The 14,630-nt window shown below is 36.8% G+C and overlaps 1 protein-coding gene across 3 annotated transcripts in view; it reads right to left on the reverse strand.

Annotated features, from left to right (window-relative positions):
* PDE7A (phosphodiesterase 7A) overlaps nt 1-14,630 on the reverse strand; it is a 127,172-nt gene that overhangs the window by 55,945 nt on the left and 56,597 nt on the right. For all 3 annotated transcript variants that reach the window (XR_002733644.1, XM_023222332.2, XM_023222333.1), the window contains 2 exons: nt 11,719-11,779; nt 8,680-8,763 (listed from right to left, as the gene is read on the reverse strand). Coding sequence is in view for 2 of the 3 variants with exons in the window: in XM_023222332.2 (XP_023078100.1) it covers nt 8,680-8,763; nt 11,719-11,779 (145 nt within the window). In the remaining variant the exon portion in view is untranslated. The remainder of the gene's footprint in view (nt 1-8,679; nt 8,764-11,718; nt 11,780-14,630) is intronic.

The raw sequence follows: 14,630 nt of genomic DNA on the forward strand, positions 1-14,630 counted from the left end.
GATCACATGAGGTCCGGAGTTCGAGACCAGCTTGGCCAACAGAATGAAACACCATCTCTACTAAAAATACAAAAATTAGCCAGGCGTAATGGCAGGTGCCTGTAATCCCAGCTACTTGGGAGGCTGAGGTAGGAGAATCTCTTAAACCCAGAAGATGGAGGCTGCAGTGAGCCAAGATTGAATCACTGCATTCCAGCCTGGTCGACAGATTGAGACTCCGTCTCAAAATAAATAAATAAATAAATAAGAAGAAGAAAGAAGGAAATATCCTGAAAGTAGGGATAATGGTTAGCTAGGAGAATAGCAGAACAGCCTCAAACAGTGGTGATAAAGGACTGGTTCAAGGAGAACAAGAGATAAGGAGGCAGAAAAGAAATAAATAGAATAGGCTATGTTAGCATACAAAAACCCAAAGGATTTAATGAGACTAGATTTAAGCAATGAAAGAACAGAAAGAGACAACAATTTTACAACAGGGAAATTAACAGTGAGTTTAGAGTAAAAGTAAAGAGGTACACAAAGTAAGTGGGTTGAGGAGCTGTAAGCAGAAAACATTCTAGCTTTAATGCATTTAATACACACATCCAGAATTTTGCAATCAGAACACCTAGAAACGATTTTTATTTCGGCACGCGTGTAAATTTTTGTATCATTAGGGAAAATAGTCTTATTTTTAATTCTATACAAAGTAAAGGGCACATTATAGTCTTTCAAAGCTTCAGTACCTCTGAAGGTTTAAACAGATCCTGCAAGGTTGCTTTAGTGTTTGTACCTTTGCCAAGTCCAAGATTATAGGAGGTGAATGGGTTTGTGGTGTCCTAATCACAGGTGTCCTAATCCAAGGAACTTCACAGGGAAGAAGAGGGATAAAAAAGAACAACTTTGCCTCCACGTAAACAAACTCCTGATATCTTCAACTAGTACAAGGGAGAAAATAAATACCCTACAAGGAAGAAACCTTAAGATTCATAGCTGGAAAGAAAAGAAGGATAATCTCCTTGGTCATTAAGTCCAAGGCAGCTCAACTTCACTGTGCATAAACTCAAGCCTAGGGTTAAACTGGCTGGGTGTGGTGGCTCATACCTGTAATCCCAGCACTTTGGGAGGCTGAGGCAGGCAGATCACTTGAGGTCAGGAGTTCAAGACCAGCCTGTCCAACATGGTGAAACCTTATCTCTACTAAAAATACAAAAAAAATTAGCCAGGTGTCATGGCATGCACCTGTAATCCCAGCTACTTGGGAGGCTGAGGTGGAAGAATCACTTGAACTTGGGAAGCAAAGGCTGCAGTGAGCTGAGATTGTGCCACTGCACTCCAGCGTGGGTGACAGAGTGAGACTCTATCTCAAAAAAAAAAAAAAAAAAATTCAGAAAAAGTTTTGTAAGCTAACTCTTGCAGAGAACAAGTTCAGGCTAATGTTTAGGATAATCAGAGGAGTCAGTGGAAGAAGGGAAGGCCTGAAGATGACTAATAGATTTTAGTCATAGCAGGAGCATGTGCTCATTTCTCTGATTAGATCACATTTCACAAAACACACCAGATTACAATTTCAAAAAGAATTCCAAGCTGTGTGATAAGCAGAACCTATTATAAGCAGTAACGAATAATGCATTTTTCTCTATTAAAAAAACCCTCTAAATTATATTACCATGGTGGCTTAAAGAGACATATTCTTGTTTTGTAATAACTACAGGACCAATTCTATACCAACAGTTCATTTTCAATTACAACTTACAGTCTTCCACATTTGTCATCTTTTATGAATAGCATGATGAGATCGAGAGGATAATCTGCTGCTCCTAACACTGAGCTGCCTCCAATGTTCTAAATACCATACTACAAAGCTTCCACATCACTGCATCAGGATATAAGTATAGATACCAAAACCTCAAGTATGGTTCTGTTTCATATTATCTTGAACCTTTTTTTTGTCATTAGGTTTCATTTATTATCCAATTTGAGTTTCTTTATCTCTTAAAAGGAACATTTAACCCATTTATCTTTATTACTAACATTGATATGTTTGGTCTTCCCTCTCTTATCTTGACTTTTAGATTTATTTTATTTGCTACTGGTTTCCTAGTGATTTAGATAGTATATATCCTATTTTAATTTCATTAGAGATACTTCTAACAATCTAATCATTTTTAATGTCCCTCCCCCACCAAAATGTCCCATTATGCCCCCTATTTAAAACTTCTAACAATTATATTTTTCAAATTCTCTTATTTCACTAAATTCAGTGAATGTTAGGGGGTAGGCTGCAGACTCCAAATACGATTGTACTTTTCTTTATACAAATACAAATATTTAGACTTAACTCTTTTATTGATTTCCTTACCCATGGCCAATCCTTATTTATTGCAACATCAAAACATATTTTTACTTAAACTTTCCAATGAGCAATACATTCACATGAGTCAAAATTCAAAAGGTCTACAACTAAGTTTCTTTCCCCTCAAGCCACCTAGTTTCCATCCTGGAAGCAACCAATGTTACCAGTTTCTGCTATGTTATTGCAGAAAAACTATGTATTGAATGATCCTTGCTTCCTTTTCTGAAACAACCCCACTATGGCTGAAGTATTACTCTTTCATGCTGTTGGAAATCCTTATGCTAATATTTTTAAAAGACTTTTTAGGCCGGGCGTGGTGGCTCATGTCTGTAATCCCAGCACTTTGGGAGGCCAAGGTGGGCAGATTACAAGGTCAGAAGATCGAGACCATCCTGGCCAATATAGTGAAACCCCGTCTCTACTAAAAATACAAAAAACTAGCCAGGCGTGGTGGCAGGTACCTGTAGTCCCAGCTACTTGGGAGGCTGAGGCAGGAGAATGGCATGAATCCGAGAGGTGGAGCTTGCAGTGAGCCAAGATCGTGCCACTGCACTCCAGCCAGGGTGACAGAGTGAGACTCTGTCTCAAAAAAAAAAAAAAAAGATTTTTTGTACTGACATTTATAGTGAGAATATTATACTTACAAAAAGTTATATTTGCTTTATAAATTTACTCTGAATGGTTCCCTCTTTATAATCTGAAAGTCTAGAGAGCTTTGAAACTAATCATCAATCTTTTAAAGATCTTAAATAATTTGCCTGTAAAATCCTCTGGCCCTCAGGCTTTTAAAGAGGTAACTCTTATGCAACTTTTTCTATTATGTTAGTTTTCAGGACTCTTTCACATTCTTAACAATTATTGACAACCCAAATAACTTTAACTTTATATGGGTTATAGCTATCAATATTTACCATAGAAATTAAATATTTACCATATAAATTAAATTTTTAATATTTAAATAGTTAATTTAAAAATATATAAAACAAAATTTGAAAACATTTAATGGCTAAATATTGTTTAAATTTATTTTTAAAAAATTTATTGCTATAAACCCATAACATTTTAACATAAATAACATTTTTATTAAAAATAACTATATTTTCCAAAATGGAGAAAAATTTAAGGAGAAATGTCCGGCTGTTTCTCGTATCTGCTAATATACTGAATGTACTGAGACATCACACATCACGCAGCCTTAGAAAACTCCACTGTATCCTTGAGAGAGAATAAAAGCAAAAAAGGCAAATAACATCTTAGTATTACTATGAAAATAATTTTAACCTCACAGACCCCCAAAAGGGTCCTGAGGATCCCACACCACACTGTGAGTACTGCTGGATTAATTTATGTTTTCTACATTCAGTTCTGATAAACTGCAATTTTTAAGAAAATTTTCTGGATCATATAAGTGTTCAAATATATTTTTGGGGTCAAGCAAAAGAGTCCATTTCGATTCTTTTATTTTCTCTTTATCTGTGGTGTTTTCCCCTCTTATTTTTTGAGTATGCATGTTAGCTCCATTCAGTCTTTAAGTTAGTGAGCAATTTGTCTGTTTTATTGCAAACAACTACTTTAGTTACAGAGTTCTACTTTTATTTCAGTTTACTAGTTCACTGATTGCTGTTTTTTATCTTTAACAACTACTTTATCTTTTCTTAGGTATATTTTGATATTATTTTTCTAACTTCTTGAGTTGGACTTCCTAGTTGACTTATTTCATTCTTTCTTATTTATGAATGTAAGTATTTTTTTAAGGCTATGAATTTTCCTGTAATACTGCATTAGCTGAATTTCATAGATTTTCCTATATAATCTTTAATTATCATCTTTTTAGGGTCTACCTCTTTGACCCAAGAAGTACTTATTTCGGAATCTGGAAAATTTCCAGGTGGCCAGGCCTTTTTGTTCTCAAGTTTTGCTATTATTTCTAGTTTCAGTGATCCCACTTCCTCTGTCAGTTGCCTCCCTTATTTCTTCCCTTTTCTTTGAGGTGAAGTCTCACTCTATAGCCCAGGCCGGAATGAAGTGGTGTGATCTTGGCTAACTGCAACCTCTGCCTCTCGGGTTCAAGTGATTCTCCTGCCTCAGCCTCCCGAGTGGCTGGGATTACAGGCACGCACTACTGCACCTGGCTAATTTTTACTATTTTTAGTAGAAATGGGGTTTCATCATGTTGGCTAGGCTGGTCTTAAACTCCTGACCTCAGGTGATCCACCCACCTCGGCCTCTCAAAGTGCTAGATTACAGGTGTGAGCCACCATGCCCAGCCTCTTCCCTTTTCTTTACAGCAAAACTCTAAAAGAGTTGTTTGTACCTGCTATATCTAATTCCCATCTTTCTGTTCTCTCTTAAATTCACTTTAATTTCAGGCTTCCCCTACCAACATGTCCACATTGCTAAATCAATGTTATTGATTTAGCATTCCTCACCTTACCTGAATTATCAGTCTAATCTGGCAAAGTTAATCAACCAAAATTTGATTTTTTTAATGCATGGTGTGAACAGGGTCCAAGATTCATTTTTTTTCCCTATATGGGTATCCACTTGATTTAGTGAAATCGCTATTTCTACCCATTGCATTATTTATCTTCTACCTAATGCATTACCACACTTGTCACAAATCAAATATCCATATATGCGTAGGTTATTTCTAGATTCTATAGTATGCCTTTATTCTATTTGTCAGTCCTTGAATTAATATCACCTTGACTTGATTATTACTGTTTATAATAAGTTTGATGTCTATGGATGTATACTCCATAATTTCGTTATTCTTCTTCCTGTCTTGGCTATTCTTGGCTTTTTCAACTTTCGTATAAGTTTTAAAATCAGCTTGTTGATTTTATTGGGAAAAAAAAAAAACTGCTGGGATTTTTCACTGTGATCTCACTAAACCTATACAGATCAATTTAGGAAAGAAGAAAAACTGACATCTTCATTGAATCCTCCAATCCATAAACAACAGTATATATACTTCTGTTTAAGTTATCTTTAATTTTTCTATGTAATGACTTATAGTTTTCTATGTAGAGTTACACGTATCTTTAGTTAGATTTATCCCTATATATTTGATGTTTTTTGATGCAAATTCAAATTACATATTATGTTAATTTTGTCACTGTTACGTTACAGAAATACCAATACGTACTGAAAGGAAAACTGCTAAATTCACTTATTAATCCTAACAATTTTCTAAGTACATAACTATGTCATCCATAAAAATGATACTTTTTCTTTTCTAGTCCTTATACTTTTCATTTATTTTTCTTGCATTCTTATACCGGATAGAACAAACAGCCGGTTCCTCCGTTCGGGGTCCCTGACTTCCCACAACAATACTGAATAGGAAAGATGATGAAAGATATTCTTGATTTCTCATCTCACAAAGAATGTTTTAATATTGCACTATTAAATAAGATGTTTGCTGTGGGTTTTGTAGCTAATGTTTCAGACTCTTTAAGTTTTTCTCTGTTCCTAGCTTGCTCAGAATTTTAAGAAAGAACAAATACTGAATTTTATCGAATGCTTTTTTTTTTTTTTTTTTTTGAGACAGAGTTTCGTTCTTGTTGCCCAGACTGAAGTGCAATGGCACGATCCCAGCTAACCGGAACCTCTGCCTCCCGGGTTCAAGCGATTCTCCTGCCTCAGCCTCCTGAGTAGCTGGGATTACAGACATGCACCACCATGCCTGGCTAATTTTGTATTTTTGGTAGAGACAGAGTTTCTCCATGTTGGTCAGGCTGGTCTCGAACTCCCGACCTCAGATGATCCACCCACCTCAGCCTCCCAAAGCGCCGCCCAAAGGATTACAGGCATGAGCCACTGTGACTGGCCCTATCAAAAGCTCTTCTTAGCATTTGGTCATCTTGGCTTTTAGCACTGCCATTTCAGCATTAACATATTAACCTATCCATAACTTTTCTCCTTTATTTTATTAACACAGTGAATTACACTGATTGATTTTTCACTGTTAAACCAACCTTATATTCCTGGAAAAATATGAATTGGGTCAAAATATATTAATTCTCCTTTTGTGTTCTAGATATAATTTGATAATATGTTATTTAGGATGTTTCCTCTACATTCATGAGCGATTTGGCTGTTATTTTTTGTTTGTAATCTAGTGTGTTTTGTGAAATGTGATCTAATCAGAGAAATGAGCACATGCTCCTGCTATGACTAAACTCTATTAGTCAAGGACGTGGATGACAACCACATCCTTGTCATGTTGTAGTATCAAGATTACATGCTAGCCTTACGTAACAAATTGTGAAGTGTGTCCTTTTCAGAGTTTGTGGATTACATTTTTAGTTTGACATTTTATTTTTTTCTAGCACATCAGAGCTATGTTTCCTTTGTCTTCTACCTTTTTAGTTTCTGTGGAAAATGAAACAATCTGTTTCTGGCAACCTCATAATTGCTCCTTTGAAAGTAATATTCCACTACCCCTCATTACTTTTAATTCTTTCTCTTTGATTTTGGTTTTCATAGTTATACTATGGTACACTTAGGTGTGATTTTCTTTTAATGTTACTCTGCTTGAGATTTACAATACTTCCTGAATCTGTGCCTTAATGTCTTCTATCAACTTCTAGAGATTTCTCAGCCATTGCTTCTTTAAAGACTGCTCCTACTACATTTACCCTCTCCTCTCCTTCTAGGACCTTAATTACTTTTTCAAAACATTTTGTGCCAGATTACAGATGGGAGATTGAAAAGGTTTTGACCTTGCATCCCTTTGACAACCAGGGTTGGGGGAGGGCTGTGTCTTCTCTCCACGACTCTGAGCAAGCTGTGTAACACGGCTAATCAACAGAATATGGAAATGTGATGTTATGCCAGGGTCTGGGCCCAGATCTTCAGACACTATGAGTCCTCACACTTCCTGTTTCTTGAAATGTTTGCTCTGGGAGAAAGTAGCTGCCATGTAATTAGTCCCCTGAGACTGCCATTTATGGAGACAGAAAAATGTTGGCACCTAAGAGTGCAGAAGCCATCTTGGAGGTTCCAGCCCTGGGAGATGACATGAGATGGACCAAGACCCTGGACATAAGGCTCCAGTGCCACTATCCCAGCCATTTTTAAGCTGTCTGAACCATTCCAATCACAGACCAAGACACTGTAGAGCACAGGCAAGCCAAACCTGATACACCCTGACTGAATTCCTGATTCTCAGAATCATAAGCATTAAAAATAGTCGTTGTTTTATGCCAGTAAGTTTTGGGGTCATTTGTTACTGGGAAAGTTAATCCTCCTCGGAGGCCCAGAGGGTCCCTACACATTCTTACTGATGTCTCAAGAACACAAAGCCCTGACTACTCTTTGCCTAGGACATATCCCAGGGCTGTTTGCAGCTAGCAAACTTAAGGGATGAGTAACATCTCTGTCCAGCAGGTGGCTAGAAACATGAGTCACAGATCACCTTAATGTATTCGGTGAGTGAGATATTTCAAAGTTGGGATTTATTTCTAAGGCATAGCACTTTAGGATTCCAAACGAAGCCTGAATGGCTTACCAGCACCAACCATCCAGCCTTGCTGGGCTCTAAACACCTGTTTTTGTTTCTCTATCCCTAAGTGTCCATAAAAAGTTCTGCTCATCTTCTAATCCACCTTTCCCAGAATCAGTACATGCTACTAAGAAGAATAGTAGCCTGAAGTGCTGGGCTTATCTCTCTGCCTCAATAGCATTCAGATACATTTGAATACATACATGTCTTTTATATTTTGAATAGTTTTTCTCATTTTTTAGATTATCAATCCAAATTACTTTAGCCAACATTACTGAAAGTGGAACTCCTCCACAAACAGATTTAATATGTTTAATACTTAAGGCGTTTAGAAGTTCTGTTTTCTCCCCTTTCCCTCCACTATAGGCTAAATCCACATAGAATGTTTGTTTTTGAAACAGACACTCGACCAAGCATCTTTAAAGGTGATACACATTTTCAAATACACCAAAAAGATAACACTTTGCTAATCTAGTGAAACACCTTCATAAAATATCATTTGCACAAAAACATTTTATTTGAAGTAGCGAAGACAAACTATTTGGAATACAACAACTTAAAAAAATATCTTTTTAAAGAAATAAAGTAATAAATCGGAGAAGAGAAAAGCTATATCAACTTTCATATTTTAGTATCTTCCTCTTCTAATTGTCTCTAAGTATTTACTAAGATTACCTAGAAACAGTGTCATTTACATACATGACTTAGGTTTTAAAAACATTCCAAACATAATAGATTTTTTTTTCTGGTATTCTTTTTCCCTTGGAAAACTATGTAATTTTATTAAAATCTGTAGTGAAAGTCTGAGAGAAAAATCATGTCTACCAACACTTACAGTGGAAAATACGAAAATCAATATATGGGTGAGAACCTCTTCTTTCTGATTCAAATCCTGCTCGGCTCCTTACACGTACATCTCCTGGACAGAATCAAGAATAAAACATAAGTTTAGAAGGTTGTCGCTCGGGAAGAAGCTTCCATAAGCAACAAAGGTCCATGTGGTATCATATTCGTAAGTGAGAGCCCACTGATGATATATGCAGAACAGGTAGTTAACAGCTGATTTATTTGAAAGGGTTCACAAAATTTCAGTAATGAACTGTAAGGCTGAATGAGGAGGATTTTTTAAAATCTACCCCTACAATAATTATTATAATCTATATTCTAATAAGTTAGCCTTTTGAAAGAGGATTCAAGTATATGATAAGACGACCTAACATGTTATTCATATGGGCAACTTTTTTTTTTTTTTAAAAAAAAAAAGGCCATTGGGAAACAGTATCTGTTTTACAGGAGGTTGAAAATCCTCAGCACAAAACTTGAGCCGACTGTGCCTAGCACTATAGTATGGGCTAAAAGGGATATGAAAAATGGAAAATATATTACTTATTTTCAAGCGGTTTACAATTTCATAAATGTGTAAAAACTTAAAATGTTAAAGACTTTGTTTTAAAGTCAATCTGATTAATCACTCTTTTCTTACTGACAGCAGGTACACCCAAGGCCTTTAGCTGAGTCTTAAACTTTGGTCTTTGTAAGCTCAGTGTGGTTCCTACATGTGCCCACATTACTTCCACATTTATTTTTCTATACAGCAACATAACCATAGCAACCATGGTCTAGACGCTCTTTTTTCTGTTTTGCAGGCGTTATTTTATTTTCTTCTCTCGTCAACCCTCAGAGATAGGAATCTTAATCCTCATTTTACAGATTCAAAAACTCTACTTTGAGAAGTTAAATAGCATGCTCCATGCCACAAAGCTAGTACAAAGGGTGAGTCAGGATTTAAACCCAGCATCGTGAGTTCCAAACACAGCACTTTTCCCAGTACACTTTTATAGCCTCCAAGTTCACAACCTTTAAATCTTCAGCCTCTATCCCTGTGCTCCCGCAATTTGGCTTGCCTAGTGGGCACTCCTGCTTACTCTGTTTCTCTCAGTAAGACCATCACTTCCTCCAAGGCTCACTTCATCGACTATAATTCCATCCCACAATGACTAGTCACCTGTCCTGTGGCCATTCCTTCATGCTGCAACAAATGTTAACAAGTCAAGCACTGGAAATACAGCAGAGGGCAAAATACATAAAGTCCCTTCACTGTCCTCATGAAGCTTATCTCTTTGTGTGATGACACAAATAATAAATACCAAATTTCAGTGGAAGATGATGAGTTACATGGTCAAAACTAAAGGTAAGAGGAATAGCAAGAGAGGAGCAGGGGAAGGTGACTCATTAGTGCAGTCAGAGAAGGCCTCACTGAAAAGGAGGCGTCTGGGCAGGGACCTGAAGGAAGAGAGGCAGTGAGCCAGGGAGGAAGAGGCTTCCAGGCATGAGGAAGAGAAAGCGTAAAACTCCCCGAGACAGAAGCATGCTTGGCACGGTCAAGGGCAAGCCAAGAGGACGGCATAGCAGGAGCAAGGTGAGTGACGGGAACCGGTGGGGGTGGGGTGGGGAGGCAGTGGGGTCAGATCGTGCTGGACCTTTGAGGCCATCAAAGACTTCTGAATACAGGAGTCAGATTATGTCTGAAAAGGTTCACTCTAGGTGTGATGAGAACAGAGTCAGTCAGGGAACACAGGTAGACACAGGGCCTCCAGTTAAGGAGTAAGTAATAAATGTGGTGGTAACAGCATTGGTGTGGTGAGATTTGGGTGTATTTAAAAGTATCAACCAGTAGGATCTGCTGATGAATTCAGTATGGAGTGTGTAAGAAATAGGAAGTAAAAAATTGACTCTGAGGTTTCTGACCTGATGACAGGAAGAATGGAGTTATATTTACTGAGATGGCAAAAGACTGCAGAACAGACAGACATGGGGAACACAAATATTTTGCTTTAGACATTTTTGCTTTAGACATGAGATATTCATGACATTTACATGGAGATGTTTTACAAAGTTAAAGAAAATATGAATGCAAAGCTCTGTCTTAAGCACAGCGGAATCCTGAACATGTTTATTAGAGAAAGATGGAGACAGCAAGGAGAAAAAAGCTGTGCATTCGTGGGGGGGAAATATGTACTGGAGTAGAAAAGAACTGAGGCAGGTAAGATACACAGGATAAAATAAAGAGGACAAAAAGGAATAGGAGTTAAAATAGAACCTTGGGGAACATTTCAGCTTAAAAGTATGAAAAGGAATTAGTGAAGGTGGCAAAGAAGAAGACAAAAGTAGGTGAAGAATAAGGATAGATCAGTATCATAAAGTTGAGGGAGGAATTCTGAGCTGAGGAAGAGTCGGAGAGTCTTCTAAAAAAAATGAATAAATGTGCCTGTTGGAATCTTAATATGCATGTTTAATACTACGAGTTGAAGTGCAAGGATGAAGGAGACATGGATGAAGACAGAAATCTGGCACAGAGAAAAAGAAAATTAGAAATATATACGCACATATCTGAATTCATTTTACCTTGTGGAATTGACTAATAAATAAAAAATTTAAGCACCAGAACTAGAAGTCAAATGGTCTTCCTTGCCAGCCAGCTGAGAACAAAATACATCTAGTCACAGGATGATCTGAGCAGGTATTTCATGGCCTCACTGTTGTCCATGCTGGCATTCATCTATTTGGTATTTAGCCACTGTACAAATCTAACACTATTTTCTATGAAGAATGTTCAAGATGCAATTTGAAACTGTGTACTGATGACAGTGTCTTAGTTATTAGGTCAAAGATTTCTCAATTATCTATAACTCTAAAATGCCTCTCTTGATTCACATCACATTCAGTATTTGTTTCTAGACTCTAAACTCCATGAATAGGTTATTTCTGCTACAAACAGCAATGAAAAGCTACCTAATGAAAGATACCTCAAACTCAAATAACAACAGATAATAACAAAATTAACTGATATTGGTATAAAATAAATAATGCTTACCTAGCATACGAATGTATAATGCAGTCTGATCAGAACTGTCATAGGAAATAGCTCCACGCCTCTAGAAAAAAAAATATGCATTATAATACATGACAATTAAATATGATATAACTCAACACACATGTATTCATCATTTATTATTTGTGAAGCACTGAGCAAGAGAAGCTGGATATACAAAATGAAATTAGATATGGTACCTGTTCTTGAAATCTCTGGGGAATGGGGACAACAAATAATTCTAATACAGTATGGTTAAGAACTACCATAAAAATGGACACAAAGAGAGACACATGCAGCCTCTCTTTGGAAATTTAATCTATTTGAGTAAGTCGGTAAAGGTTTTGGGGTGACATCTGTGTTGATTCAAAAGGGATCAATAGGAGTTGCCAAATATTAAAAGAAAGGAAAGGACAATCCACTGGCTTTCCTGCTGCATCTCTTTGGATCCCAGTCCACGCTTCACATAAAAGCAAAAGTAAGCACTTCAGCTAGTGCTCAAACTCTTCCAAAGGCTCCCCATCACACTTGGGGCTCCCCAAGCTTTACTTTCGAGAGTCCTCTGTGACCTGCCTACCTCTGTGCCCTCTTGTACTGTGGCCTCCCCCACTGCCAGGAGACAGTCAAGCTGGCCTCCTTGCTTTTCCTCATCTACACCAAATATACAGCCTTTCCAATTGCTGTTCCCTCGTCCTGGATCACCGCTTCACTGTTCCCTTCTTACCTTGCAGCTTCTAGACAAAGCGTCATCTCTTCAGAGAGAGATTACCTGACTATGAAATCTATGGCCACCTAGAAGCCACCCTCTTCCAAAGCTCCCTACGTCAGTCCTCTGTGTAGCATGCGGCTGAAGTTGTCTTGTCTGCATGTTACTAAAAGCTCCACAAGAGCAGAAACTTTATCTTAGTCATCACTGCATCCCTGGTCTCTAAAACAGGATCTATTATTTAGTAAGTTCTAAATAAAAATTTGGTAAATAAATGACTAAATGGACTTACTACAAATAAATAATAACTAATAAATATATTGATGAATAAATTAGTGACTAACAGAATGGATATAAGTGAGGATAGATTTAAAAATGAGGAAGATAAAGTTGACCAAACCAGAATTTAGACATAGAATCTAAGTTCTGTGGAGGCAGGGTCTTTAGTCACTGCTATTTTCCCAGATCTAGGATAAATCCCAACATTCAGAACAGTCCCTAGCATGTCACAAGTGATCAGTAAAATCAGTTGAATTAACAAGCAAAAAAAAAAATGGTTAAGTAGTAATAGGCCAGGCATGGTGGCACACACCTGTAATCTCAGCTACTTGGGAGGCTGAGGCAGGAGGATCCCTTGAGCCTAGGAGTTGGAGGCTGCAGTGAGCTATGATGGCACCACTGCACTTCAGCTTGAGAGACAGAGTGAGACCCTGTCTCAAAAAAAAAAGGGGGAGGGTGGGAAATGGACTAGCACTATGGGATATGAACGAAATAGTGTGACATTGCAAAGAAACAGAGAAAATAATCAATAGAGACTCTAGAAGCAAATCCAAGAGTACACAGTGATTCTGTATATGATAAATACAGGACTTAGAATCTGTGGAGGAAATATTGATTTTTAATAAATAATGTTAGATTAAGTGGTGCTATCTAGAAAAACATAAAGCTACATTATTACCTTCCTGCTCCAAAACATACTACACATGGAACAATGATTGAAATGTTAAAAATTAAAGCATGAAAGTATTAAAAGAAAACAGGACTACATTTTTAAAAGTCTTAAATAGGAAGGCCTTTCTAACTATCCTATAAAAATCCCTAAGTCATGAAACACTGACAAATTTGGCCACTTAAAAGTTAAGTTATGATGGTAAAAGATACCATAAACAAAGTAAAGGATAAACTTCAAACCCAGAAAAGTGAGTTCAACTGATATGACAAAGGGCTAATTTTCCTCTATCTCCCCACCAAAAAAAAATTTTAAGTGTCTTACAAATCTAGTTAGAAAAAGACTAAAGAGCTGTAGAAAAATAGGTAGGACATAAACATACTATTCGCAAGGGAAAAATAAATAAATACAAAAAAATGCTTGACTTCATTAACAAAAGAAATACATATTAAAGCAATGAGACTGTATTTTTACATATCAGAATAATGATCGTGTTCCCTCACAAAACTCCGGCATGGGATTTACAACTCCTCAACACATACCTACAAATCTCAAAAAAAAAAAAAAAAAATCACATTTTTTACTATTATCATATTGAAAATTTACTTAAAGCCCTCACTTGGATTTAGTGTACAACAACTACCCAAAACATTAAGTTATTATATCCTTAATGCTTGACTTTTAAGAGAAAAATATCAATTAAAATCTTACATGATTTCACAAGTCCTTAAAAAAACACAGTTCATGAAATATAAGAGGAACAAAAATTTCAAACAAAAATAAAATTCTAACTATCACCACTGGGTGTCTCCAAGGAGGCTGAGGGATACAGAAGTAGGAGAGGGGCTTTTCAATGTTTATCTTTGTACTTTTTGAGGCTTGCAGTGTGTGTAATTATCATATATTCACAAAATAAAATTAAAATTGAAAAGTAAAATAAAAATCTACTACAAAGAAAAGCATGATCTTAAATCCCAAGGGACCAAATCATATAGACTACACTCCTGGTATCATGCTTAAAGTGTCTTCCACTAGTAGAATATCCTAAGGAAGCCTCCTGCAGTGTTTCATGTTATTTATTCTGGAGTAAACAGCCACTGTTAAAAGGCACCACTCACAGCTACTGTGCGAATCCCCTCCCCAACATATTTAGCTTACTAGATTACAGGTCTCTCCTCAACACCACCAATCTAGGGGTAAACCTAGTAGCCTAGGAAGGGCATATGTGGCAATAAATATTTCTATCAGCTAAAGCAAATT

Source organism: Piliocolobus tephrosceles, chromosome 7 (genome assembly GCF_002776525.5).
Source record: "Piliocolobus tephrosceles isolate RC106 chromosome 7, ASM277652v3, whole genome shotgun sequence".
Lineage (NCBI taxonomy): Eukaryota > Metazoa > Chordata > Mammalia > Primates > Cercopithecidae > Piliocolobus > Piliocolobus tephrosceles.